This window comes from Orycteropus afer, unplaced genomic scaffold (genome assembly GCF_000298275.1).
Source record: "Orycteropus afer afer isolate SDZICR_OR568_19922 unplaced genomic scaffold, OryAfe1.0 scaffold00092, whole genome shotgun sequence".
In the NCBI taxonomy this organism is placed as follows: Eukaryota; Metazoa; Chordata; class Mammalia; order Tubulidentata; family Orycteropodidae; genus Orycteropus; species Orycteropus afer.
Window position 1 is genome coordinate 7,038,368 of NW_006921679.1, and position 23,348 is coordinate 7,061,715.

General features: G+C 46.9%; 1 protein-coding gene across 1 annotated transcript in view; it reads right to left on the bottom strand.

Moving 5' to 3' along the window:
* SPATA13 (spermatogenesis associated 13) overlaps window positions 1–23,348 on the bottom strand; it is a 145,613-nt gene that overhangs the window by 14,638 nt on the left and 107,627 nt on the right. Inside the window, exons 5-10 of the mRNA XM_042781169.1 lie at window positions 15,511–15,647; window positions 13,455–13,634; window positions 12,899–13,084; window positions 9,253–9,432; window positions 6,065–6,297; window positions 870–999 (exon numbers count right to left, since the gene is read on the bottom strand). Of these exons, the coding sequence (XP_042637103.1) occupies window positions 870–999; window positions 6,065–6,297; window positions 9,253–9,432; window positions 12,899–13,084; window positions 13,455–13,634; window positions 15,511–15,647 (1,046 nt within the window). The remainder of the gene's footprint in view (window positions 1–869; window positions 1,000–6,064; window positions 6,298–9,252; window positions 9,433–12,898; window positions 13,085–13,454; window positions 13,635–15,510; window positions 15,648–23,348) is intronic.

Sequence of the window (23,348 nt, forward strand, 5' to 3'; positions counted from 1 at the left end):
GTGACCCCATCTGTAAAATGGGGGTTGTAACAGGGCCTGCTTCATAGGGCTGCTCAGAGGATGGAGAGGAATTCATGTATGTAAAGGGCTTAGGCCAGTGTCAGATACGTGGTAAACACAGTGCTATCCAGTGTTATTGTTGCTTTAATAAACAAAATGTGCACAAATACGCAAGCACAGTATATATATGTATATACATACATACATCTGTGTATATATGTAAGGACCTCTGGTGGCGTAGTTGATAAGGCATTTGGCTGCTAACCAAAAGGTCAGTGGTTCAAACCAGCCACTCTGCCAAAGGAAGATGGGATGATCTACTTCTGTAAAGATTTACAGCCTCAGAAACCCAATGGGGGTTGCTATGAGTCAGAATCAACTTGATGGCAGTGAGTTTGGTTTGTGTATATATACATATACATACACAAACACATATACATATGTGTGTTTATCTTTTCTACCCCACATCGTTGTAACAAGTATTGTGTTTGTATCATCTTACATAATCCTCTTTGAGGTAGGCAACATTTTCCTCCCCATCTTATGGACTAAAAGACTCCTCCTGCTTGGATCAAGTGGGATTCATACGTAAGCAACTGGACTCCAGGGGCAGTCCTCATAACCTCTCTACATATTCCTGCGTCCTCAATGTTCTCTACTTGTTCTCAGATAAACAGGAAATTAATTACACACATTCTTCAGACTGCATTCAGTAATACACCTTAAAATCTTTATACCTCAGCAGCCAAGCACTTAAAGCATCAATCACAGAACACGGAGGTGTGTAGATTAGGCTAACTCGGAGACTGAGGCGGGAGTGAGCAGAGACGGGGTGAGAGGGAGGGTCAGGAAAGGGGGCTCACACGCACCTCCCAGCCCACAATGGACACCTGCCACCGGGCGATCTTGTCTATACTTTCCAGCTTGCGTTTCCGCTCGTTGATCAAACAGGCAACGTTCTTCATGGCCTCATAGGCAGCCTTGATATTGTTGTAATCACTGCAAAAGAGGAGGTTCATTTTCATCACGTCATGAAACTTGCGAGTGAGGAATGGCAGTGTGAGGTTCTCGAGCCAGGACCTGTACACAGAGAGTCTAGACCAAGTGGCAATTAAGTTGCGGCCCTTGTTTCCTCGCTGTTGTTCCCCTATGAATAGACTACAGTCTTCATAGGTTAAGAGAGCTGACCAAACGCAATTCCGAGCTCTGTGGACTAAGAATGCTCTCATTCACTTCCCAGAAATCACAGTGAATGAAAGTAAAATGCCACAGGAACAAAGGATGATTTTCATTAATAAAGAACCATTTTTATGATTGTTTTGATTCTGAAACAACCAGTGCTGCTACGTCAAGAACTTTTTAAAGATCACTAGCTACGGTCAAGAGTAACGACTGACTCTTGGTCCTCTTATCTGTGGTACTTGGGAGAGGTCACGAGAGGACACAGAAGTTGGAAGTGCTTGGTCATGGAAACGGCATATGGTTATTTCCTCACCGACAGATCTTCATTTCTGGGGCTTTCCCTAAACCACAGACAAATCAACCAAAAATGGCTCCCCCAACAGGCTCTTGTTCCTCAGCCTTATACTATAGATAGACTGTGACTGACACGCAGGCCAGGCCAGAGCGTGCCCAACAGGAGAAGGCTTACATTCAAGTCTCGCTCAGTGGGAGTCACTTGGGGTCACATAAAGCAATCACCCAGCTGGCTGAAGATTTTTTACTTTCCAGCACTTTCCTGTGGTGCCAGGCGGAGTCACTGGATCTCAGCTGGACTGAATGAGAATCCCTGCACAGCCATGAAAAAAGCCACGGAAGCAGATTCTATTGTCTATCTACCAAGCACAGTCACACTCCCATCCATGTACCTCCCTGGGCCTTTCTTTCCACACAAGGCAGAAGTTGCTGGAAAGACAGGGCTTCCAGCAGGAGCTGAGGTCCCGTTCACACTCAGGAGCAGAGCGAGAGCGAGGACAAAAAGGCTGAGGGGCTGCCAAAACATGCCGGTACCAACACCCCCCGCAAAGGCCTCCCACGATGAAGCAAGGGTGCAAGATGATGTTTTTGTCCAACAAGTTTTTCTGTGCGATTCCAGAAAAGAGGCAGTGTGTAATGCCTTTGTCTTATTTAAGACAAGAACTTGGGCTTTTTGGCATTTCCTGTAAAATAGTTTTTTTAAAAAACAGATACAAGCTACAATGTTCGTTAAAGCTAAAAGGTCCTAGTGAGAAGTATCCTTTAAACATCTTTTTACCTATGATGTGTGGACTTCCTTGTACAGTTTTTTTGCCTTGGAATTTAGTAAATGGCCTGCCTGCCTTTGTCTTTCAAGATGTCTTCGCTTTTATAAGTAATTTGTACAAACAATTCTCTTGATTATTTTCTCTGGCTCCTTATCCTTTTATTCTTTGTTTTTGTAAATTTCTTCAAGTGTATGGCTCTCTTGGTTTTGCTATTTTTCCAAAACTTTTCTGATGTTTTCATCCCAAAGTTATACATATGTGTAAGTATAGAAAGTCGAGGGGGAAGGGGAGGCAGAGGGGAGAGGAAGAGGGAGAAGGAGAGGGAGCAGGAGAAGCTCTGGTGGCACAGTGCCCAAGGCATCTGACTGCTAACCAGAAGGTTGGTGGTTCAAACCCACCAGCCACTCTGTGGAAGGAAGATGGGGAAGTATCCTTCTGTAAAAGATTTACTACCTTGGGAACTCAATGGGGGTCACTATGAGTAGGAATTGACTTGATGGCAGTGGGTTTGGTTTACACACACACACATGCACACGCACATATATAAAAACCAAGCCAAAGCCACTGCCATTGAGTCAATTCTGATTCATAATGACCCCCTAGGGTTTCCAAGTTGGTAAATCTTTAGGGAGCAGACAGCCTCATCTTCCTCCCATGAAGCAGTTGGTAGGTATGAACCACTGACCTTCTGGTTAGAAGCCAAATGCCTTACCCACTGTGCCACCAGAGCACATGGTCTTTCTCTTTAAAAACAAAACAAAACAATATATATATATATATGTACATATATAAAGATTCTTGTTCCTCAGTCTCCTAACACAGTAGAAAAATTCTAACTGACACTCAGGCCAGGCCAGAGCATGGCCAATAGATGAAGGTTTACATCCAAGTCTTGCTCAGCTTGAGTCACTTGGGGTCAGGTAAAGCAGTAATCCTGTACATATATGTATATATGGGAAGGGGGAGCTAGGGAGAGAGGGAAAGAGAGGGACAGAGGGAGAGAGGGAGAGAGAGACAGAGGGAGACAGGGAGGGAGAGCGAGCAAAGTGAGCAAGCGCTCTCCTGCCTTTTTATCTTTGTCACCGAGCTCCTCCTGCTACTTCAGTTCTATTCTTTAAACACCCACATCAGGGCCTGCTGTTTGTTTGCTGACCTTTCTCTTTTTTCCTGTCTACTTTCAAATCTAATTGTTCAAAGGTCCCTTGTCACTGCTCTCCACAGGGGTTCAGCAGCAGAGGGGACAAAGAATGGTCCATTCTCTCACACCCTGAAGTACTAACCACCACCATGGTTCATTTGGTTGCTCTCATGGCAACATTTAAAGGAGCTGTGGTGGCGCAGTGGTTAAGAGCTCAGCTGCTAACCAGAAGGGTGCTAGTTTGAACCCACTGGCCGCTCCACAGGAGGAGCATGTGGCAGTCTGTTCCCGTAAAGATGATAGCCTTGGAAACCATCTGGGGCAGTTCTACTCTGTCCTACAGGGCTGCTATTAGTCACCTGATGGCAGTAGGCTTGGTTTTTGGCTTGCGGCAACATTTAGTTGGTGAAACCCAGAACTGCTATAGTCTGATGTAGAAACTCCTGCCAGGCACAATCTTACCCCTTTCCATCTCTTCACTAGAACCTTCAAGATTCATCTTTCAAGACTTGTAGGTAGGTGTGTGTGTGTGTGTGTATACACACACACATACATGTATACACAGACACATACACACATACATAATAGAGCTAATGGGGCAAAGCTGTGATAACTTCTTAGCCACAGGCAAACACCCCAAGGGAATGAGTCATTGGGCCCATGGGCTCAGGACTGTGGTCGCAGGGGGACACCAAACTCAACTGGCAAAATATATTACACAAAAACACTGTTCTACATCCTACTTTGGTGAGTAGTGACTGGGATCTTAAAAGCTTGCAAGCGGCCATCTAGATGCAATGGTGGGCCTCTCCTCATCCAGAGCAAAGAAGAATGAAGAAATCCAAAGACTTACGGGAACAGTTAGTCCAAAGGACTAGTGGACCACGTGAACCTCAGCCTACATGACTCTAAGACTAGAAGAACTAGATAGTGCCCTATTACCATCATCAACCACTCAGAAAGGGATCAGTGCAGGAGATCCCGGATAGAGCAGGAGAACAATGTGGAACAAAACTCACAATCACATTTATACCAGGTAGGTGGACTCCTTAGAACAATCAACCACGGGAGATCAAAAGGTCAGTACCTGCACAGGGAGACAGCTCTGAGGACAGGAATACACAGGGAAAAGGTAACCACAAGGAGGAAGTGAGAAGAAAGCTGTTACATTATGGGGATTGCAGTCACTGTCAAGAAATAGAACATGTATGAACTGTTGTATGGAAAATGAATTTGCTCTATAAAGCTTCACTCAAATCACAATTAAAAGGAAAAAAAAAAAAAAAGAGAGAGAGAGAGTTGTAGGTACTTACAGCGTGGTGGCAATGGTATGATGTGGTTGGTTTGGTTGTCACCTAAAACAGTAAGTTTCCCCATGGGTTGGCCAGAGCCTGGCACCAGGAGGTGCTCAGTAGCCCATGCCCCACTGGCACTCCGTGTGGCCCTCGAGAACACAAGCAGTCACACTTCCGTGACAGCCTCGGGGCACCAACCACTGTGTCCTGCTGTGCTGACCCTCCCCAACATCATTCCAGCTGAGTGACAGCTTAGGTACACACACAGCAAGCCTTCTGTAGACACAGAAGGATGAGTCGCTAGGAAGTGAACAAGGGATAACACTTCTGGTTTCCCAACAAGGGGCCAAACTGTGGAGGAACAAGAGCCCAAAAAGAATACAGAAATCAAAGAGCTGGACAGTTGAAGAAAAAAAGCACGTTTTGTTTGTTTGTTTCAAGAGAAGCTGAGAATCAAGAATCAGAGGTGCCCTGGGTAATGAGAAGAGTTTAGTTAGGTGGAAAGGAAGCCCCAAAGCAAGGTGGAACACTCTGGTAATCGTGGTAAAAAAGGCTCACGGAGAGCAAGTCCTGGCGGGCATGACCAGGTGCAGGCCTGGGAGGGTCTCGGCGAGCTGCATCTCCAAGGCTGTGTCCTACTCTGTACCCTGGCAACCTATCCTCTTTTTATAGCTCAAACTTTTGGATAACCCATCCCTTCATCAAAGTAATTTTCTGTGACAGGCCCATGAAAACAACTTATACCAAGAGTAATCAAGGAATATTATTGAAAGAATCTATTTCTGAAATTGTATTCAGACTGGTCTATTCCTTTTAAAAATTGTTTGTATCAAATATTTAGTAGCTACAGAGGACTAATTACAACAAAATGCATGCAAACTGTACGGGCTAACAATACAATTGAAATCCCAGGCACTCGCGACACAGTGGATGAATTCTTTTGAGTATTTCTAGGAAGGAATATTCTACAGCCTCTCCTCTTCCCTGGTTTCAATAGTTAACTATCTGAGCTACTCTAATCGATTTACAAAATCCTCCATCACTGTTGGCGTGAGGTGCCTTCAAACCCGTTTTCAACTCAGAGTGACTGTGTATGACTGGGTAGTTCTGCCCGACAGGGTTCCCCCTCGGCTGATATCTTTAAGGGAGCAGACCTCACCAGGTCTTTCTCCCATGCAGTGGCCAGTGTGTTCGAACCTCAGATGGTTCAGTTAGCAGCTAAGCAATTCGCCGTGGTGCCACACTAACTAAAACTGTTCTGAGTGAAGTTTCAGTCCACGTGTCACTCCTACGTGAAAGCCTGGAGGAGCAGAGCGCCCCCTGCAGTCTCCCCCTCTGCGGAGAAGCCTGAGCCGGCCTGGACAGTTTCTGGGGGGCCCCAGCCTCACCTGTGCTCCTGCGTGGTGTACTTGAGCAGCTCGGCCAGCTGCAGAGGGTACTTGCAGATCTTTTGCACGGGTGTGAGCAGAAAGCCGTCGATGGCAATGTCGATCATCTGCTGAAGCAGGCGGCAGGCCTCAAAGAAGTGTCGGTACTTGCCCTGCTTCATGAGGCTGGCCAGCTCCAGGCAGGCGCCAGGGTGGTTGTTACAATACTCGGAGTAGATGGCAAAGCCCTCTTGCTGGGAAAGGAAAGCAGAGAGCCATCAGGGCATGTGGGGCTGGGGGTCACGGCAAGGGCACGCCAGCCCCACATGAAGGGACATCCCAGGGAAGGGAGAGAGAGGCATCAGAGCCACGGGATCAGGCACAGCAGCCCACGGCAAGCCCAGTCAGGCCGAGTAAACAGCAGTCCACATCTCTGAGGGAGGGGCGCTTCCAGGTCACCTCAAGGAGGGTGAGGACCTAAACAGCTTGTCCAGGAGGCAGTGGAGCAGAGGTCCCCCACACACCTGCCTTTGCAGACCTGAAAGGGTATGTCACAGGGACCCGAGCGTCGTCCGCCATCCAGCTCTGCTCAAACACTGAAACAGCACAGGAGATGGGGTGCTGATCCTCAGCTTGACAAGCTCCCTCTTTTTCATGCTCACTGCCTAACTTTGGCCCGTGACTGGGAGGTCTGGACTCACTGCCTCCCCCTGCTCATAGGCCTTTCAGTGCCCTGCAGGTGGGCTTCCTACGTCAGCCCAGCTCCACTCTCACGGCACTGACCCACCTCCAATCTCCCACTGACCACCTCAGTCCGGGCAACAGCTCTTCCCCTGGGTCAGGGGACACTGTCCCACGCCCTCCCTAGGGGCCACAGGCTGCTGGCGTTCAGGCACAGCGCTGGGACCTCTGCACCCACCAGGCTCTGTACTGCTGACGCACCAGTGGCTACCCCTACCCAGGGGTCCCTGGGAGGTGCACACAGTTAATGTGCTTGCTTGCTGCTAACAGAAACGTTCGGGGTTCGAGCCTACCCAGAGGTGCCTTGGAAGAAAGGCCTGGTGATTGCTGAAAAATCACAGCCACTGAAAACCCTACGGAGGGAGCACAGTTCTGCTGTGACACGTGGGATCCCAGGAGTTGGAGTCACTGCGATGGCAACTGGTTTTTTACCCCATCAGAGTTGCCAGTCCTTTCTTGGTCTGTCCTGCTTGACAGTTTATGGAGCTCTGGTGGCATGGTGGAGAAGGGATTTGGCTGCTAACCAGAAGGTCAGCAATTCAAATCCACCAGCTACTCCACAGAAGGAAGATGGGGCAATCTACTTCTGTAAAGATTTAGACCTTTGGGAACCCAATGGGGTTTGCTATAAGTCAGAATGGACTTGATGGCAGCGAGGTTCTTTTTTTGCTCCACATTTTCTACTTGGATGTGTTCAGAACCAACATGCCTCAAGCCAACTTCCCAGCTCCATAGAACACATATTTTCCTAGCCCCTCTGTGAATTCTCGGAGACTCAAAACCCCAGAGGCAGCTTTGATGGATGCGTCTTTATCTCGATGCCCAATCCTGTCAGCTTTTCTTGAAAACTACCCATTTCAACAAATCCCTCCCCCTTCCCTTTATCTTTTCTGACCTGAGACCCACTTCATCTCTCTCCCTAATGACCTCTATCTCTTAATCCAAACTCTCGTGTTCTCCACAGCAAGGGCTACCTTCCTAAGACTTCTCTTGTAACACCTGACCACCCGGCTCTCTAGCCTGACGGCACGTCACCTGGAAACTCTTCTCATTTTTCTCATACATGGACCTTCTACTCTGGCCAGGTCTTTTAACAATGCCCCCACCATTCTTTAGTTTAGTTTTTTTTTTTTTCTTTTACTTTTGCTGTGGTGAAAACATATACAACAAGACATTCGCCAGAGTAACAACTTCCACATTTACAGCTCAGGGACATTGATTACATTTTTCATGTTGTACCACCATTATTGCTATCCTTTTCCAAAATACTCCATCACCATTAGCATAGACTCAATACCCTGCAAACAAAAGTTTCCCCCTTCCCCCTCCCTCCTACCCCTGCTAACCACTAATAATCTTTGGTTTATATACATATCCTTTTTTTTTTTCAACCTATCCAGGAATTTTCACTCCCCTTTCCTCCCATCCTTGGTAAACAACAAAGAAAAGTTTTCTTCCATGTATAAACCCCCCTTGACTTTTTACAATAGTAGACTTGGACTAATACAATATTTGTCCTTCTGTGATTGACTTATTTCACTCAGCATAATGTTCTCCAAGTTCATCCACTTTATGTGGTGTTTTGTAGAATCTACATTATTTTTTAAGGTTGCGTAGTATTCCACTGGATGCATGTACAAACAGTTTGTTTATCCATTCCTTGGCTGATGGGCATTTAGGTTGTTTCCATCTCTTTACTATTGTGAATAGTGCTGCGATGAAGATGGGTGTTGCATATATCTATTAATAATGCCCCCAATTCCCAATGCATTTATGAGGCCAGTCTTACCACTTGTGTTACCAACCCAAACCTTGATTTAAACATCTACCCACACCAGAGGGCCAGCTCTGTACAGCTAGTGGGCCCAGCACATTGTTATACTGTTATTACTACTCCTTGACCACTGGGGCTACAAAAAGAATCTTCTTCCTCTGAAATGTTTTAGCACAACGGTTCCACCCTCCAGGTTCCGTAGTAGTTATGTTAGTCATAAGCATGGGTCCCAGAGTCACACCACAGCCTACGTTTGAACTCAGGTCTTCCACTTACCTGTGTGGGAGCCTAGGTCAGTTACCTCCTGGCCCTCAGTTTCCTTATCCGTCAAATGGGTATAAACATGACATCTACCTGGCTTGCAGTACAGGAGCTAACGTAAGAAGACTCTTAAAATAGAGTCTAATGCATGACAAACAATTAAGTATTGTTAGAAACTACTCCAAATACAATGCCCCAAACTCTAAACTATATAAAAGTGTATCATGTTGGGAAAAAAAAAAAGTACTTGCAGTATTTAACTAGGTAAAGAGTAACTACATAAACTAGTCAAATTATTTCTCATGAGTGATCTCCCCATCCTATGGAAAATTAATCCAGCAAATAAACAAATGACTCCCGTTTTTAGTGGAGGAACGTTTCAAAGGCATTATTTAACTGGATGCCATTAATGGAAACATAACAGGTGACTTACGTGTTGAAGAAAGCAGGACCCTATTTCACTTAAGTGAGGTTCCTCTTTATTGTACTGTTTCTCAAGGTCTTTCAGGAACTTTCTTTGGAACTTGTAAATATCTTCAATGTTCCCAAAAATAGTGGCTAGCTGCGCAGCAGTGAACATCCCTGTGTGCTTACGACACTGGCGAATGTAGCCCTGTAGAAAAAGATGCCAACCTCATTTATTAATCTGAGAATTCAAAAGGAAATCCTTTATTTGAACAGCACAGTTAACTGGACCCAAAGCCATGGTCTTGAAGTGGATTCTAATTGAGGAAGAACTATCTACAGTCACTGGTAGGGCAGTTACGTGTCCACAACTACAGTCTGCCGTAAATGTCTCAAAAGCAAAATGAAAGAGCAAAGTTCTGTGTGGAGGTATTATTTATTGTTCAAAAGACCATGTAATGTTTCCAGATTAAAGTCATGAAACAAGTTGCTTAGTTTCAAATGCCAGATAGAAAAAAAAAAAAAGAAAACCTCTACTGTGTTATCAGTAACAACAAATACAAATCTATGGGTAAATATATGAGTAGATAGGCTCAATGATCAGGTATGGGTAGGCAAAAGGGAATATACCCATGACCATATATAAGGTTGGCAGAAGGTATTTCTACATTTGTATTTGTATGTGCAGTCAAACACCCTGATGGAGTAAGCTGTTGGACCTGTGGACCTGGGACCATGGTCACAGGATGTAACATACTATTCAAAACACTGTTCTACCTCCGACTTTGGTGAACAGCGACAACAGTCTTAAAAGCTTGCAAGCAGCCATCCAGATGCAACAATGGGTCTCTTCTCATCCAGAGCAAAGAACAGTGAAGAAAACCAAAGATACATGGAAACAATTAGCCCAAGGGACTAGAAGAACATGTGAACCTCAGCCTACATGACTCTTAAGGCCAGAAGAAGTAGATGGTGCCTGGCTATCACTGCCAACCACTCGGAAAGGGATCATAATAGAGGTCCTGGACAGAGTGGGAGAACAACGTAGAACAAAACTCAAAATCATAAAAATGACCAGGTTTACTGGTCTGTTAGAGCCTGGTGAGACCCCTGAGAATACGACCCCTAGTAACCCTACAGGTCTGGAATTAAACTCATTCCTGTGGTTTCCATCCAAACAACAGACAGGCATAGGTGAACACAGGTGGCGCTGACGCAGATACACTCCTTAGAACAATCAATCAGGACAACAGAAGGGCAGTATTTGCACAGGGAGATGGCTCAGGAGGCAGGAACAGGAAAGTCACAGGCAAGAGGTAACTAAAGGGAGGAAGTGGGAAGAGAGCTGTTCCCTTGTGGGGAAGTGCAGTCAATGTCATAAGATAAAATGTGTATGAATAATGTATGGAAAATGAGCTTGCTCTGTAAACTTTCACCCAAATTACAATAAAAATTAAAAACAAAAACAAAAGAACCCTACGGTCACACTTTTTCTCAACTTTTAAGATAATCATTCTCCCATCCCTAATTTCATTTCACAGCTGAGAAAGTCTGTCAAATTCACACCGTCATCTCTTGTCCCTCTTTATCATGGCAAAGGGCCAAGAACATCTTACCCCAGGATTTCACCCTGACCTACTCCCCTTCTACGGACAGCACAAATCCACAGACCTTTATCAGCACTCCTCATTCACCATCACCATATAACCACGCGGTTGTACTATGGCTTGGGTAGAAATTAGTGGTGCAGGGATGAAAAGCCATATACAGAGGTAATAATGTCTTCAGATTAGCATCAGGTAGTGAAATACACTAAACTGACTCCTTTGTAAAACATCCCGTGGACTATCTGTAACGTGTTTGAACCGAAAGATGATACAATGCAATGGCTTAATGACCGAGTCCGCAGCACACTCTGGGTTTAAATCCCACTATGGGAAACAACAGGCCCTGCCTCAGCAAGTGCTGTGCGCACTGCTGTTGTTGCTGCTTTTAGTTGCTTGCTGAGTCAGTTGTGACTCATGGGGACCCAGGGCCAACAGAACGAAACACTGCCTGGACCCAGCCCATCCTCAAGATCGCCAGCACACTGAGTCACTGTTGCTTCCAGCCTCGGAGTCCTCTCCCAGCGCAATACTTGACACTATTCTGTTGTCATCTTCGTGGAGTTTTCATTGACTGATTTTTGGAAGTAGATTGCCAGGCCTTTCTTCCTTGTCTCAGTCTAGAAGCTCCACTGAAACCTGTCCACCTTGGATGACCCTGCTGGTGTTGGAAATACTGGCGGAATGCATAGCTTCCAGCATCACAGCAACACGCAGGCCGCCACAGCAGAACACGCTGACAGATGAGTGGCGGGTTGTGAGCATATGATGAGTGAATCCACATAATGGGATGGCACGCAGTCAGTGCTCTACTATGTTGAGTTACTAGCAGTTAGGATTAGTCTCCTCAAATGATGCCTTAAAGCAATTTCTTAATCATATATTCACAAAGAATAGTGTGGTTAGCACAAATATGCTGAACACTGGAGCGTCCATCGGGTCAGCTTATCTCATTACAGAACGGCCAGTTCTCTCATTGAGATTTATCTTCAGTGCTGAACTGTCCTGGTCGGATGCCACTGCCATGATGAGCATCCACAGTGAAGACGGATGGGTGCTGAGACTGGCCGAGCAACAGTTCAGTGTAATGCTTGCACACAGTCCACAGAAAGGAGCATATCACGGGAGGCAAAGCCTTACTGTATATACTCTTACTAATGGCCAACTGCTTGCAATCAAGAGAACAAGATTTGACACAATACTTATTATAGAGTACAGCCTTGACATCACCAGGTAAACCCAAGTGTTCCATCCGTATCTCAATACTGACCGCAGTGACTCAGATCTGTGTCTGTGAGTCAAAGCATTAGATGTGGTGGGGCTGTAGCTACTGATGGACCATTGTCAAGTCAGGTGGGTTTCCCAAACGTTCAGCAAAAAGGGGTTGCCTTCTGTGCAACTGTGAACTATCACAGGTCATTCGTTCCCTGTGAGTTATCACAGGTTAAGCGGGGACCTGAATGGGATCATTGTGGGGCACCCTTAAAGGGGGCCGGCTACAGCAACAGGTGAGACAGCCTTTTACGGTCACTGGCAGACGTTGCTGCTCTTAGCCACCCCACATACCGTGGAACGAAACGCCTGGCCAGTGCAATGCCCATGATCGGCTGTGGATCAGACCGTTCATTCTATCTATCAGGTCTCACTGGTCGACTGTCAGAGCTGGATGGCCAGGCTTTTCTTCTAGTCTGTGTTAGTTTGGACGCATCAGTGAAACCTGTTCAACACCATAGCAACCTGCAAGCCTCCACTACAGCCAGTGATGGATGTGCTCACTGGCCGGAAAGTGAGCCCAGTTCTCTCTCACAAGAGGTGAGAATCTACTACTAAGCCACCAACGCTTCCACAGATGGACACAAATGTTTAATGAGCTGGGTGGGTGGTCTGTGCAAGGACTGGATGGGCATGAGTGGAGGCGAGAAGAACTGAGGAGTGTAGGCAAATACATAAATATGAGGACAGCTCAGTCCCTGCCTTCGGAGGGTTTATAATCTAATTGGGGATGGAGGTGGAGAGGAACACACAGTCACACTGCATAACCCTGAGTGGTCTAATGGCCTGGCACCTCACCTCACAGATGTCCTTGAGATGCTTGATGTACACCCGCTCTGTGTTCATGATCTCCTGGATCACGTTTGTCCTCATCTGGTGCTTGTTCTCCGTGTGTTTGAGATGCGTGTGGCCAGCACCCTCATCCTGTTCCTCATCCTGGGTGCTGGTGGAGTTCTCCAACAGCTCCTCCTGGTTGACTCGCAACTGTGGGCAACAAAGTGGGCGGCTGACACAGGGGTGAACTGTGTACAGGGCTGAGCCTCGCAAGAAGGCAGCCTTGCCCATGGTCTGGAGAGCCACTGCCTACCTGTGTCCTTAGCGGCCCATGGCAGTGCCAGCCAACACAAGGAACACAGCAGTAAAAGCCAACAGATAGTTTACCTTAGTTAGTTATTTTACTCCAACCCCATCTAGTCCCTTGATGCTCTGAGATCATCTTACATAGGTTTGACTTGAGTGTAGGACTGAAAACCATTATGGTAGACTTCAGTCTGAGTCAAGAGTGAGAACAGCCTCCCACAAGTCACCAGCTCCCCACTGGTACCCTGGACAGTGGTGCAAGCCCCCCACTCACCCGGACAAAGCTTGCAGGGAACCAGGCTTCCTTGTCTTCATTCCGGCCCCACCACCAGTCCTTATTGGAGGCCTCCAGGACCTGGATGACATCCCCAGCCTTGAAGCCCAGCTCCTGGTCATCCATGGTCACATGGTCCCACAGGGCTTCTGCGCAGACCACACTGCCATCGCTGATAAGCTGAAACGGAAGACGCATGGCTGTGTGAGCACAGAACGCAGGGCTGGCAACACAGGAAGAGATGACATGTGAGGTCCTCCAGGGTGAGATCAGTCATTGCTTCTTATTTGCATACACTGTGCAGAGGGCTGCAAATTTGCTCTCACCTATTAACTGAAAGGCTAGAGATCTGAGTTCCCCCAGAGATGCCTCAGAAGAAAGGCCTGGTGATCTACTTCTGAAAAATTAGCCGCTCGAAACTCCAAGGACACAGTTCTACTGAAACACCTTGGGGTTGCCAACCACGGGTCAAAACCAACTCGACAGCAACTGGTCCTGGCACCGGAAAGGCATCCAATAAATACCGAGTAATTGGTTACACAAAATGAACCAAGACCTTGTATATCGTGTCGGGGCAAAACCATGGAGTATCCACCCATTGGTCTTAAAACCAAAAACCAAACCCACTGCCATCAAGTCGATTCTGACTCATAGGGATCCTTCAAGGCAGACTGGAACTGCCCCATAGGGTTTCCAAGGCTGTCAATCTTTATGGAAGCAAAGCCCAAACCAAACCCCCCTGGCTGGGGAGTCAGTTCCAACTCACAGCGACACTAGAGGATAGACAAGAACTGCCCCAAGGGTTTCTAAGGCTGTCAGTCTTTACAGAAGCTGACTGCCTCATCTTTCTCCCACAGAACGGCTGGTGAGTTTGAACCTTCTCATTAGCAATCTAATGTTTTAACCACTATGCCACCAGAAGGTAAAGTAAGCCCCAAATCTACTTTTCTAAAAAACAACAATGTATCCATAGCTCACTTCTCTAACAAAATCAAGTACCTGGATTCCAGCAAAGAACCAGGAACTAGTCCTCCAGCCCCGGAATGGTTTCTGAGCAGTCAAACTGGATGCCAGGAGCCACGAAGACACAGATGCTGCACATACTTTACTGGGAATCCCCGATCTTCACCCGGAGCTTAGGGCACATGTTTTTCTATTGAATGTGTGTGGTCTCTAACTCTACAGCTTGCAGCAAATTAAAGAGAAAATGGCATGGGAGATCCCTGGCTATTTAAGAGTTAATTTAAAACATCAAAAACAGACACAGTTGCTCAAACATTCCAGCCTCTGGGCCCATGCATGAGCCTGACACAGTAGCAAGTGGTCCTGCAGGTCTCCTTAGCTCTCCAGGGGCCACGTGGTAAGATACAACAGTAATTGATGATGTTCATGGGGATTCTAACTCACTGGTCAAGACATCAAAGAGTCACAGGTACCTTCTAGAAGGGTTTCTATAAAAAGGGTTAAAGCTACAGTGTGGCACAGGATCACCCACGTGTAGTCAGGAAATGTGCTGTTGTGGTTGTTGTCATGTGCCGTCGAGTCGGACCCGACTCACAGCGACCCCTCCTTGGGTTTCTGAGGCAGTATCACTTCAGAAGTAGATTGCCCCATCTTCCTTCCGAGGAGTGCCTGGTGGCTTTGAACTGCCAGCCTTCTGGTTAGCAGTCAAGTGCCTTAGGCAATTCTGGCCATTTGCTACCATGTCAGTCCATCTCTTAGTCTCTAGAGGGTTTAGCACAATGCAAGTAACAAACACAACATTTACCTCTTAGCTCAGCTGTGAGGATTATATGAGATACTGTGAGTGAAAGCATCTCATTACTGTAAAGCACTGTCCACACTCTGTTGTTATTCCTTGAAGGGTACTCTAGTTACCTGGCAAATTGAAGCACACGGCTTTGCCCTGGCAATGCCAGAAAGTTCTAGTGCTGTGTGGATCAGAGTTGTAGGTTTCAGAGTACACTGAAATTTTAAAACAAGAAGTCAGGTGGCCAACCGTGCCCTGACTGTGGATGCTGGAATTGGGTGATTCACCGTCGGTGTGCTCCAGTACCTCATTGATGGCTAGCTGCTCCCCACCAGGCTGCAGGTAGCGAGGGTTGGCCTGGCAGAGATCCTCGTAGCTGTAGTCCTCCTCACTCCCATTGTCATCGACTAAGGTCGAGGACTCGGTACCTCCATCTGTAGAAACTAAAGCAAGGAGGGCAGGGTGTCAGAGACATAGCTGGCACAAGTTTTTCTAGACGACGCAAGAAGACATCACCTTGGAGAATACTGCCAAGGCTGAGTTGCTCAGAAAATGTCTACAAATATTTTAACTCCAAGGTCCAGCTGATGCTAACAAGGACTAAAGTTAGGTGCTACCGGAAGTGTGACATGGAATGTTTCAGAGGATAGCACTAACTTTACACACAATGTTAACATATGAGTTCAGATACTGAATGAGTTATCTGTGATCTAGCTAGAAATTTGCATTCTAAAGTAGATATTAGTAAATAAATACACACACACACACACACACACTAAAGAAACAAACTCATTGCCATTGAGTCAATTCCAACGCATAGGTTTCCAAACCTTTTGGGTTTCTGAGGCAGTAAATCTTTATAGAAGTAGACTGCCCCATCTTCCTTCCATGGAGCAGCTGGTAGGCTTGAACCATCAACCTTCTAATTAACAGTCAGATGTCTTAGGCACTGTGCCACCAAAGCTCCTATATATGCATAAAACCCCAAACACTGCCATCGAGTTGATTCCAACTCAGTGACCCCTTTTGAAGAGATTCCTGAAGGGGTAAATCTTTACAGAAGTAGACTGCCCAGTATTCCTTCCACAGAGTGGCTGGTGGGTTTGAACTGCCAGTCTTCTAGTTAGCAGTCAAATGCCTTAGGCCTTACGCCACCACAGCTCTTTGTGTGTGTGTGTGTGTGTGTGTGTGTACATACATTCTTAGTCTCTGTTACAGCACACACACATATATACATACATGGCACTAATATTTCTAAGAAATGTGCTGAAAAGTCTGATAAGGGGGGAAAAAAGCAAAAATTTAACTATTTTTTAAAAAATGTCCTACTTCCACCAGCAAGGCAATACTATTACTAAAATACTATTAGTAAAATTAAAAGGTCATAAATAAAGACTCAGTTCTCAATATCAGAATTAGGAATCCTACAGCACTGTTAGGAACTGAACTGTGTCCCCAAAAAGCATACAATGAAGTCCTGGACCCTGTACCTATGGAAGGAGCTCTGGTTGTTGCAGTAGTTCAAGCGTTTAACTGCTAAAACAGAGGGTTAGCAGTTCAAACCCACTAGCTGCTTTGTGAGGGAAAGACGAAGTTGTCTGCTTCTGTGAAGACTGCCAGCCTTGGAAACTCTCTGAAGCAGTTCTACTCTATGTCCTACAGGGTTGCTATGAGTGGGAACAGACTTGAAGGCAGTGGCTGTGGTTTGGGCTTTGCTTCTGTGAAGACTGACAGCCTTGGGAACCCTCTGGGGACAGTTCCACTCAGTCCTCTAGGGACGCTGTGAGTTGGAACTGTTTTGGTGGGTCCGGGTGGGGTTGGTACCTGAGGGATGTGATCCTGTTTGGACGCAAGGGTTTTCTTCTGCTGTGTTAATGCCGCCACACCAGAGCTGGGTGGATCCTACACTTAATCATCTCTGAGTTATAAACAGAGTGGAATGGACACAAACCACACCCATGGGGGCAGACAGACACCTGTGAGGATCATCTACAAGCCAGGAACCAGCCTCCAGCAGCACCATGTACTGAAGACAAGCACATTTACCAGAGAGCGAGAGATGGTTTTAAGGGCGGGTGCAGCATTTTGGATGGGCCACCTTCATATTCAGTGGCTGCTCTGGACAACAGGTGACTCTCCAAGGATAACTATCATGGAGCTGAGAAGGTTTGCTTTATTGGACGCTGGCCTCAGCCATCTTGTATAAGCCCAGGGACTCTCCGTCACGAATTTCTCCAGTGGAATGGCTGACAGGTGCTGTGTGTGCTGCTACAGCACCCAATGACAGGAGACAGACGGCTCTTGTCCTTAAGGGGCTGGTACTCTGATGAGGCCAGAGTGGTGATCGGGAGAGGGTGCACTGGAGCATAGAAAGAGCAAATATATTCTTAATATTTATGACTCAAACCAGAAAGTTGGGAAACATAATTGGTGAGGTACAAACCACGTAGTAGGAGAACATCCCTTTGTGAGGAGTACAGAGGAAGTTTTTGTGGAAGGTGGCAAGCTGGCTCTTCAAGATGTCGGAGATGGCGCCTGATTGGGGGAGAATGTGATTTAATTTGAAGCACATGGTATAAGAATACTGGAAGGAATAAGAGACGAAAGTAGAAGGATAGCTGGGCCCAGTGTGGACAGTCTCCAGGACGAATGAGCAATGGGCTGCTATGTTGGGGTCGTGAGCACAGGAGTGACAGGGGTTAAAGACAGGGCCTTTGATGCTATAGAAGAAGAAGGGGTTAGAAACACAGAGACCTGTCTCCAAATTCCCTCCCTGCCCCGTTGTAGGCACAGATCTCACAAAAGCCACTTCCTCTGACTGCTAACCAGAAGGCTGGTGGTTCAAACCCACCAGCCACTCCTCAGAAGGAAGGTTGGGCAGTCTACTTCCATAGTGTTACCGCCTCGGTAACCCAAGGAGGGGTTGCTATGAGTTGGATCCGACTCTACGGCAGTGAGTTTTTGTTGTTGTTGTTGTTGTTTTTAGCTTCTTGGAGACTTAAATGAGGTGACGTGTGTTGAGCTCCTGGCATTCCTGGTCCACAGTTGGGGCTCGAAAAAAAGACAGCTACTAATGGAGGACATTATGGTGAATAAAGTAAGTCAATCACAGAAGGACAAATACTGTATGAGTCCACTACTTTACAAAGTCAAGGAAAGGGTTATATATGGAAGGAAACATTCTGTGTTGGTTATTGGGGATGGGAGAGGAGAGGAGGGAAAATTTCTAGATAGGTTGGAAAAAAAAAGTCTACCTACCTACCTACCCATCCATCCATCCATCTATCCACCCATTCCTCTATCTATAGAGAACAAAGTTTATTAGTGGTTACCAGGCGTAGCAGGGAGGGGGAAAGGGGAATCTTTTGTTTTGGGGCACTGAGTTTATAGTAGTGGTGGTGGGATATTTTGGAAAAGTATAGCAATTGTGGTGGCACAGCATTAAAAATGTCATCAATGTCCCTGAGCTGTAATGTGGAAGTTGTCATGTTGGTGAATGTCTTGTTGTATATGTTTTCACCACAATAAAAATTAAAAAAGAAAAAAAGGGAGAGAGAGAGAGAAGACAGTTATTATTGTAGTGATGGTGGCGAGTGTGAGGAGAGCAGGGCTGAAGAGAAATGGCTTCACCACAACAGGAAAGGAGGGCTGGGAATGCGTGTGTGGGCTGGGGTGAGGGGGTCTGGAACCACAGAACCAAAGGGAAGAAGCTGGGTTAGCTGGAGGGGGTGGGCACAGAGGCTTTACCAGGGCAGAGATAGGGACGGAAGAGGCAGTCAATTCAACAATGTCGTGGTAGGTGAGCTGGGGTTTGGAACACAGAGGGTAAGGTCACATATGCTTCAGAGGTTTCAATCCTAATTTACTGGAGGACCTAACCAAGAAAAAAAAGGAAGGGGGCAGTAGGGAGAAGCCAGTGTGATGAGAGGGATGGAAGGATGATTTGAATACAAGGAGCTCAACATGGTGATGGGACAGTCCCCTGCATGCACTTCCTTTTTTCTTTGTTTTTAAATAACATTTTATGCGTTTTCGGTGAAAGTTTACACAGCAAATTTGGTTCCCAGTTCTTGAGGACACTGGTTCCATTCTCACACGCTAACATCCTCATTCATTCTGGTCTGATGCCTCGCTTCCAGGCCTCTGGTTCTCCCGTCCCCTTTCCCTTCTAATCTTTGTTTGAAAGTCATTGCTGACCCTTTGGTTTTTCAAGGAGTCCAGTCCTTCTGAGTGATATTCTTTATTTTGCATACCAATCTGGTATTTACAAAAGGTGACCTCAAGGGATAGTTTTCACTCAAAGTTTAAAATATATCTCAGAATGATAGTTAGTCCCAGGGAGTCTGCTAGTCTCAAACTGGTCCAGTGAATTTGGACTTTATAAGAATTTGAGTTCTGGTCCACATTTTCCTCCTATTCTATCAGAATCCATCTATTGTGGTCCAGATCAGTTGCCTTTCCTTTTTCTCAACGGCTTGGGAATCTAAATTTCTAATAACTTTACCCTCAAGGAAGTATTCTGGTGGCACAGTGGTTAACTGCTTAGTTTCGAACTCAAAGTCAGTGGTTCGAACCCACCATCTTCTCTGTGGGAGAAAGACCTGGCAATCTTCTTCTGTAAATATCAGAGTGCCTTGGAAACCCTCAGGAACTCTGCTGGTGCAGTGCCTAAGGCCTTGACTGCTAACCAAAAGGCTGGCGGTTCAAACCCACCAGCCACTTCTTGGAAAGAAGACTGGGCAATCTACTCCCATAGTGATATCACCTCAGAAACCCAAGAGGTGGTCGCCATGAGTCGGATTTGACTTGATGGCAGCGAGTTTGGTTTTTTTTGGTTATAGTCTCCTCCAGGAGCTCTGGTGGCATAGTGCCTAAGGCATTTGACTACTAAACAGAAGACTGGCAGTTCAAAGTCACCAGCCACTCCTCGGAAGGAAGACTGGGCAATCTACTTCCATGGAGATACCACCTCGGAAACCCAAGGAGGGGTTGCTATGAGTCGGGACCAACTTGATGGCAGTGAGTTTTTTTTGTTTGGAAACCCTCTGGGGCAGTTTCACCCTGTCCTCTAGGGGTGCTGTGAGTTGGAATCGAGTCCACGGTAGTGGATTGGTTTGGGCTTTGCTTCTGTAAAGATTACAGCCTAGGAAACCCTATGGGGCAGTTCTACTCTGTCCTAAACAGCGCCTAGAATCCATATAATTAAACAATGTAAAAGATTTTTAAGAGATTTATTATAATGGGTGGCAATAAACACTGAAACTAAGCCACATTCAATATGGAATGGATTGTGCCCTCACAAATGTGGTAGAACCACGTACCTCTGGATATGACCCTCTTTGGAGACAGGGTTTTCCTTGTTATGTTAATGTTCATTCCACTGCAAGATGGGTCCTAAACCTTATCACTTCTGAGTTACAAGAAGAACAAAACACACAGTCACACAGGGGGAAGACAGACACCACGGGAGCACTGTCTACAAGACAAGGAATCATGGCCACCTGGACTACCAACAAGGAAGAACTCGACAACACAGCTGAGATCCTGATCTGGGCTCTTAGCCTCCAAAACTGTGAGCAAATACATTTATTATGTTCTTGAAAAGAAGAACACAGGGATAAGGTAATCACAGGGAGGAAGAGGGAAGAGAACTGTTACATTATGGGGATTGCAACTGATGTCATGAAACCTAACGTGCAGGCACTGTTAAATGGCAAGTGAACGTCCTCTATAAACTTTCACCCAAATCACAACTTAAAAAGAAATATATAAATTTCCCTTCTTTAAAGCCACCACCTTGTGCAATGTATGTTACGGCAACATTAGACAACTGAGACAATGCATATGATGATGGATTCAAGCCAAGAATGCAAAACCAGAAAGGTATGTTGTTAGGTGCCGTTGAGTCATTTCTGACTCACAGCGACCCTACATACAACAGAGCAAAACTCATCCCAGACCTGCCCCATCCCCACAATTGTAGCTGTGCTTGAGCCCACTGTGGCAGCCACTGTGTCAATCCATCTCATTGAGGGTCTTCCTCTTTTTCTCTGACCCACTACTTTACCAAGCATGTCCTTTTCCAGGGCCTGCTCCTTCCTGTTACATGTCCAAACACGTGAGATGAGGTCCAGCATGCTAGCCTCACGTCCAAAGAGTGTTCTCACAGTACAGATGGTAAATAACCTTAAAACAAAACGCCTGACAACAAAGCCCAGAGAGAATGTGGTGGTGAGAAGACCAAAAGGCATGTGACATACAGGCCAGTACGGCCTCTCCCAGTCAGGCTCAGCTCGCCGCACAGACCCCTGCCCGGCAGCCACTTGCTCACCTTCCTGCCTCTGCCCTCCAGTTCCCTCAACTCTAAAGAAAACAGCTCTCCAGTTGAGTCCTTTCAGGGGTCTGCACTTGACATGGCTCCCGGCTGCCTGGAGTGCCGAGTGACCCTCTCCACCAGCAACACCCCTCCACCCTCTCCCCTTCCTGGCCCGTCCTGTCACACCAAGGAACGTGGGTTTCCCCCTCAGTGTTTTCTTCTCAATAATTCCTCCAATAGTAGGTACCATACAGACCTAGTTTAGGAATCTGTATTCCCAGCTGCGTAAGCAAAGCAACTCCCCAGTCTTAGAACACAGGAGACGCTCAGAAAATGCAAAAGGACTGAAGACTTCACTACAGCTGGCAAGTGGGGCTCTCTGCAGGGACAGCAGCCTTCGGGCTTCTGACCTCACCTGCCCTAGCTCCCTGACCCACTCAGGTTCCTCCCTCACGTTTCCAATTCCCTTTTCATTCAGAAAGGAGAAGGGCCTCTGGCTGGGAGGTTAAAGGGAAAGTAAGCTGCCTCAGGGACGAAGGTGCTGCAGAGGAAAACGGTTTTTTCCGGACCTCACCACAAAACCAAAAGCAAGAAAGGGTCTCTCCAGACCCTCCGAACTACCTTCTGGGCCCCCAGCTTCCTTACCAGGTCACCAGAAAAAGAGAGGGCTGGCTTGTCAGGGACACAACAGGATCTGGCTGGCCTCACACGGCCCGCTCCAGAGCCCAGGTGAGTGCAGCGAGGGGAGGCAGGCCCAGGCGGTGCATGCACGTGTGCGTCTTTACATGCGCATGCGCGGTGTAGCTCTGTGGTCTTGAGATCCACCAGCCGGCGGGGCCATGCCACACCCCAGGAGAGTGTGGGTGCCACAGGTATTTCTGTTACCCAGCTTTGGAGTGGGGGGGGAGGGTGCGGAGAGAAGAGCTTCTCTTTCACGTCAGTCTTCTGCTGTCTGAGAAATGTACATGAGACTGTAGTTTGCATGGTGACTGCTACTTCCTGCATGGAACTTCCGCCTACTATGCCGGGGCTGGAGTGTTTGCAAGTGGGGGGATGTAAGACTGTCCCGTCTAGCCTACTTTCCTGATGGGTGTGTTTAAGGGAAGAGGGCTTAAGAAAACAAATATAATTTTTTATTTTTACATGAGGACGTCTCAGACTCCAAAGTAAACGACAACACTCTGGCTGAAAGCCTTCTCTAAGTGGGGCCCTGCAAACTCACTGCCCACCCCATGGTACCCAGCAGCCACACTGGCGATTGGCCGAAGTGTCTGAATGCTAGTGGGTGAGCAGTCTGCATATAAAGCCTTAGTCTCTCAGAAGGGCCCCAGGGCGGAAAGAATCTTCAGATTTCAGCAAGCACTCACCATGGCACTCAGGCACAATGGCATTTTTCCATATCACATTTCAGCAATGGTTGAGACAAAAGATGTGAACTTCCCTAGCATAAGGGCACTTGGTTGAAGCACTGGACTGCAAACAAAACGGTGGGTGGTTTGAACCTATCAGCTGCCCCGGAAGAAGGATAAGTCAATCCTCTTCACCATAAACACTGACAACCTTGGAACCCTTATGGGGCAGTTCCATTCTGCCCTCTAGGGACACTGTGAGTCAGAACCAACTCGCAGTGGGTTTGGTTTGAGCTTTGCTTTGGTAAAGATTGACAGCCTTGGAAACCCTGTGGGGCAGTTCCACTCTGTCCTCTAGGGGCGCTGTGAGTCAGAATCGACTCCATGACAGTGGGTTTGGTTTGGGCTTTGCTTCTGTAAAGACTGACAGCCTTGGAAACCCTGTGGGGCAGTTCCACTCTGTCCTCTAGGGGCGCTGT